Source organism: Abrus precatorius, unplaced genomic scaffold (assembly GCF_003935025.1).
Source record: "Abrus precatorius isolate BTA unplaced genomic scaffold, Abrus_2018 Scaffold2, whole genome shotgun sequence".
NCBI classification, from domain to species: Eukaryota; Viridiplantae; Streptophyta; class Magnoliopsida; order Fabales; family Fabaceae; genus Abrus; species Abrus precatorius.
The window spans coordinates 34,802,499-34,808,258 of record NW_020874362.1 but is presented as its reverse complement, the minus strand read 5'-3'; the positions used below and the strand labels follow the sequence as shown (position 1 = coordinate 34,808,258).

General features: G+C 32.9%; 1 protein-coding gene across 1 annotated transcript; it reads right to left on the bottom strand.

The window, feature by feature from the left end:
* Nucleotides 1-1,513: 1,513 nt before the first annotated feature.
* On the bottom strand, nt 1,514-4,852 carry LOC113857522 (sugar carrier protein C-like). The gene is made up of 4 exons (XM_027489508.1): nt 4,574-4,852; nt 4,150-4,472; nt 2,365-2,994; nt 1,514-2,242 (listed from the first exon to the last, which is right to left on the bottom strand). Exons 1-4 carry the CDS (start codon nt 4,704-4,706, stop codon nt 1,772-1,774), a joined length of 1,557 nt encoding a protein of 518 aa, XP_027345309.1. The 5' UTR covers nt 4,707-4,852; the 3' UTR covers nt 1,514-1,771.
* Between the last annotated feature and the right edge of the window lie 908 nt (nt 4,853-5,760).

Below are 5,760 nucleotides of genomic sequence, written 5' to 3'. Positions count from 1 at the left end.
GTAGTTTAGAGGTGCGATCACCTAAGGCCTAAGTTTAAAAGAGAGTCCAAAGTAAAAATCGTATCCTACTTTGACTTAAAAAAAAATTCAGCTCTTATAATTTACAGTTGGAAAAAATAGAAAAAATAAAAAAGATTTTCTAATTTCTCGCATCTCACTTGCTATAAACGTTCGACTCATTAACTTCTGGAAACTCAAAACTTTATTTAATTACAAAATTTTACTATTCTTAACCTTTAAAAAATTAAATAGTTATTAAGTTTGTCAAATCTTCATATTGTTATCTAAATATTTTAATTACTTATAGAATTTATTTTACAGTTCCGGTGATTATATCATGAATTGAAAGAAGTTTTTTTAGAGTTAAAGTTAATCAAAACCTACCTAAAGTCATCAATGTCACAAGATACGTTGAATGGTCTCATAATTTTGTCAATTGATAAAGAATTTTTAAAAAATATTAATGTTAATATTATCATTAATAATTTTGCATCTCAGAATGCTTGTAGAACATATTTTTTTATAATTTTTTATATTTAATTATAACATAGAAGTTGTTTGAATAAAAAATATTTTTTTTATAATTTTATTAGAAAAAAATATAGTCACTTTAAAAAACGTATTATTTTAATAAAATTATTAATATATACTTTTATTTTGTTTATTATATTTTATAATTTTTTTAAGAGACTCTAATTTCCTATTTTTTGATCTCAAAAAAGGTCAAGAACGACCCTATTCATCTGTACACAATCTATATTGCTCCAACAAAAGTTAGCAAGCGACATCCTCAGGAGAAACTTGAACTGACATAAAGAAGAATAGTCGCAACAATTTCCTTAATACAAAATGAATTAACTATTTTTAAGTGTCAATAAATATGGCTTTGTATTCTATAGAGGCACTTATAATTTATTCAATAATTAAAAAAAAGTTCTTTAAATTTTTTTAATGACGTTACTCATTTGTGCAAATTAGGCAACGCAGATGCTTATTCTTGGTGTCATAAATATTTGAAGGAGACAGAAAACTTACGCGGCACATGTGTCGGAGTCGTTCATTTTTATAATATCGCGAGATTCTTTCTGATCCTTATACCCAATATATGTGGAATAGATATCTCACATTTTTCTTTTTAATTTTTAAAAAACAATGTTTAAAAATATTGTGTAAGTAAATATTTTTAGATGGACAGAGACTTCAAACGTTGCTTCCGAAAGTTAATGATGTTAAACCAACCAACATCCCTTTTGCTCGCTTGAATCCCATTTATTGTTTTAAAGTTAAGTAAAATTAATTTTAATAGTATTGATTTTGAACCATTAAAAATAAATTAAAGTGTTTTGAATTTTTTTCATTAGAAAGAAGAAAAAATATTTCTTAATGAGAAAAAAAAAACTGCTGCGGAAACCACAAAAATAACCCATAACATAAGGCTTTTTTTTGGCAATGTTGTGTAGTAATCGAATTTGATGTTTCGATTCCACAGCAAAGGTAGAATGTCGCTCGTGAAGTAACATAGAAGGCATAAACATATATAAATTGATGACCCAATAACATGTTTTCAAATGTGCATAAAAAATTGTACAATTGGATTAATATAGAAGAGTATACTGTAAAACTTTGTTCATTGACACCGGGGACCCATGAGAAAAATAACCCTTTAATTTTTAGGAACAATTCAATAGATCGAAACTAAAATTGACACCAATGGTATGATTTACCAACCAAAAGCTAGTCATTGCGGAGAAGAAAATAAAACCAAAACTAACTACACATTTTTAGTTGCTCCATTGCCCAGCTCAACTCCATTGCCATAATCATCATGCTCGACGAATCTGGACCAATATGGGTGTGACTTCCAAACCTTGGACATTTCTTCAATTGGAATGCCCTTAGTTTCGGGCAAGAAGAAGTAGATAAAGAATGTCATGATCAACACGAAGAAGGCAAAGAAGATGAACAAGCCAAACTTCATGTGGCATAACATGGTCAAGAAGACTTGTGCAACAAGGAATGTGAAGAGCATGTTCACCGACACATTGATACTTTGAGCAGCCGAACGAATCTCTAAAGGAAAGATCTCACTAGGCACCAACCAACCAAGGGGACCCCATGACCAGGCAAACCCTGATACGTAAATGCAAATGAAGAGAACCACAACAACTGCATACCACTTTGGCAAATCACCAGGGTTCCCATCAATTCCAAACTTTGCTCCAATAGAAGCTGCAACTATAGCCTGTGTACACCATCACACACATTTCATTAGCTATACATCACTCACACACTAAAAAAAAAAAGCAATGCACTTGTAGAATGTATAATTAAAAATGTACATTTTCGATTAAAGCAAAAGGGTACCTGGCATATGAGCATCTGAACACCCCCTTCCAGGAAAAGGGCTCTCCTACCCCACTTATCAACTCCATAAATTGAGACACATGTAGCAACAACATTAACAAGGCCAGTGATCACAGCAGACATTAGAGCAGCATCACTCTTAAACCCAATTGAATTAAAAAGCACAGGCGCATAAAACATGATGACATTGATTCCAGTAAGTTGCTGGAAGAACGGGATCAATATGGCCATAGTAAGGTGTGGTCTGTACTTTCTTTGCAACAAATTCCTCCATGGGTGCTCCACTTGCCTTGAAGCTTCACTAGCTGCCACAAGGTCATTGAACTCTTCTTCGACATCTTCCACTCCACGAACTCTCTGGAGCTGAGCCTTGGCTGCATCACGATCACCCCTTTCAATCATGGAATTGGGAGTGTCGGGAAGGACCAATGATCCAATTGTAATTATGAGGGCAGGGACCATAGCACCACCCAAACTCAACCTCCATCCCCAACCACCTTTGATTTTGGCGAAGAAGTAGTTCAACACATTGGCCACAAGTATACCAATTGTGATTGACAATTGGAAACCAATATTCAAAGCCCCTCTATATTTGTAAGGAGCCATTTCAGATAGGTAAAGTGGCACAGACTGTTCATCACAAATAAATTAACAAGTCAAACTAAAATACGATGAATAACAAGCAGTATAAAATCAATACATAGACGTAGAAATGATTAATTAAAAACCAGTTCACACAGTGTTGTGGAATTTATTTAAAAAACATAGTAGTGTTAGTGTAGGACCACGGGGTCTTCTCAACTTGTAGCGTTTATTTGGAGGGATAACGTGGAAAACAGAAGCGTGCAATTAAAATATTGACTTAGATTTTTAATTTGATAAGTCCAAATTTTAAATTCAACGCCGTAGAAAATGATGTAAAGCAACATGGGAATACGAAGTGAGGATGTCACATGCAAAGAAAAACGAGGCACAATAATTAAGCCACTGTTAATAAAATAGTGAGAGCAAGCTCGATTTGTGTCCTAATCCAGCTATCACTCTCGATCCATGTTGAAGATAAAATAAGGGTGAAAATTCTTTCCTTTTCATAGCAACCAAACAAGTGCAATTTGTAGAGTTTCAAAAGGCAGGGAGTCGAAATAAGTCTATATCATAGGTAGTGGCAAGAAAAGGCCCCAAAATACCGTAATGTGGAGAGAAAACAATAGTTGCGGTCGACGCGACTTTTGGACTGAATAAAAATATTTACATTCATATCCAATGAATGGCTTCAAATTGAGTAACTGTTATATTTACTGTGTGTCAGCAACTTTCTGCGAAAGGATTTCTCTTTCTGTCAGACTAAATTAAACGTACCCCGTAAAAAACGAAATATAATTTATAAAGAGATCTGGGAAAGAGGTCCAGTATCAAAGAGTTGAAAAATAGTGCTAAACAGACAAATTAAACGACAACACGTCTTCATTATTCAATTATTAATGAAAAAAACTGAACCAAAACGGCAATGAAGGAATCATATCAAAAGCACGATGAGAATGGTTGTTTCAGATTTTGACTTGCTATCTGGCCTGGACACTACACGGCCAGAGAATATCGGAGACATGCCCATCACGTTTTCGTGTTGTTATCCAATCAAATAAAGACTTTTAATTTTAATACACAGTAAGTTAAAAATTTTAACATTTTAATTATTAAGTATATTTGCTTATACAACAATATAAAAAATTGGTATTTAATATTGAATTAAATTAAAATAAAATAAAAAGAAGGAAAAATGAAAACCTGATTGGCGAATCCGATACCGAACCCGAGCAAGATCCGACCCACGATCAACATCCAAACGTGTTGGGCAAAACCGTTGATGAGAGCACCGATGAGGAAAAGCACGCCTCCGAAAAGCATGGAGAGTTTCCGACCGAAATTACGCGTGATGCTGGAGGCAACCAACGACGACAGCAACGCAGCCAGGTACAGCGACGACGTGAACATCGTAAGTGTCTGGCTGTCGTATTGACAGTACTGGTTTGTCGTTTTGTCGAGGTTCTTTTTCCGGTACACCGACGGAAAAAACTTCAACAGAAACGGATCCATGGACGTCACCCCACCTAATCACACCCCACACATTAAAAGACATAACGTTGTAAACATATAAAACCCAGATTAAAATAAAACATGTAGCATAACACTAGTGTCGAAAATTGAGTACCAGAAATCCCAATATCGTAACCGAAGATCAAGCCACCCATGGCTGCAACGATGCATGTTACGGTGACAAAAGGAGTGAGGTTCCCAGGGTACTCCTTGTTCCCCCCACTACTTATTCCTCCTACCGCAGGCATTTTCTCTCCTTGTTCTTTCTGACTTCAATTGGAAAGAAATTACGATTCTCAGAGAAAGAGCAATAGAAACAAGATGGAGCTTTTAGAAGGGGTGCGGCAAGTGTTTATATAGAAGGAGATCTTCCTTCATTTCTTCAATCCTCATCATCCGTTGAGCTGTCAATGATGATATTATATGCTTATCAATAAAATGTAATTTTAATTTTAATTTTAATTTCACATGATGTCATTTTTAAGAAACTATAAAGGTTAGCTGGTATCGGCTATATAATCCTTTTTATTTCTTTTACCTTTACTGTTATAAGCATCTCTATCTTCTGAACAATGTTATCTCCTAAAAGAGTTTAAACGGGTTTAGTAAAAAAGTAAAAGTATTTAAAACTTCACTAGTAATCAATGCGTTGTTAGAGTAATTCATTCTAGTATTTATATTTACCAACTAATAATCAATATTTTTAAAACTATTAAGGACGAAATTTTTTTATTTAATGTATTTTAATTATTAGAAGCATTTCTTTTTTTGTACTTTAGCGTCTTATCTTATTTTATCTCTCGCGTAGATTCTTTCTTATCAAAATTTAAAATGATAAAGTTACGTTTATCTCTATTTAATATTTAAGACAAAGAGGTACAGATAATCTATATATACGTGAGACGATCCGCTCCTCCTTTTACTATCGCATTTATTATCTTTTTAATTTTCATTTCTTTTGAAGTTTGCTTTATTTAACAAAATATCAATGAAAAAACAAATCTAGTAATCAGTGTGTTTATAAAAACTGAAAATTAAAAAAAAAGAAAGAAAAAATGGTTTTTGGAATATAAAAAAGTATTTAATATCTTTATTTTACTATTAAAAACATAACGTGTGTGAGTATTAAAAAAAAACACAAAAAGTGTGATGATTTAATAAGGGTTTTGTCGTGTTATTTAAAAAATTCATCTTAATTTAAATTATAAGTTACATTAAAATTGAGTTAGTTTAATCTGCTTATCACATGAATTAAATTAATTGGTTTCATTGGGTTTTGATTACTTAATGATGTTGAAACAT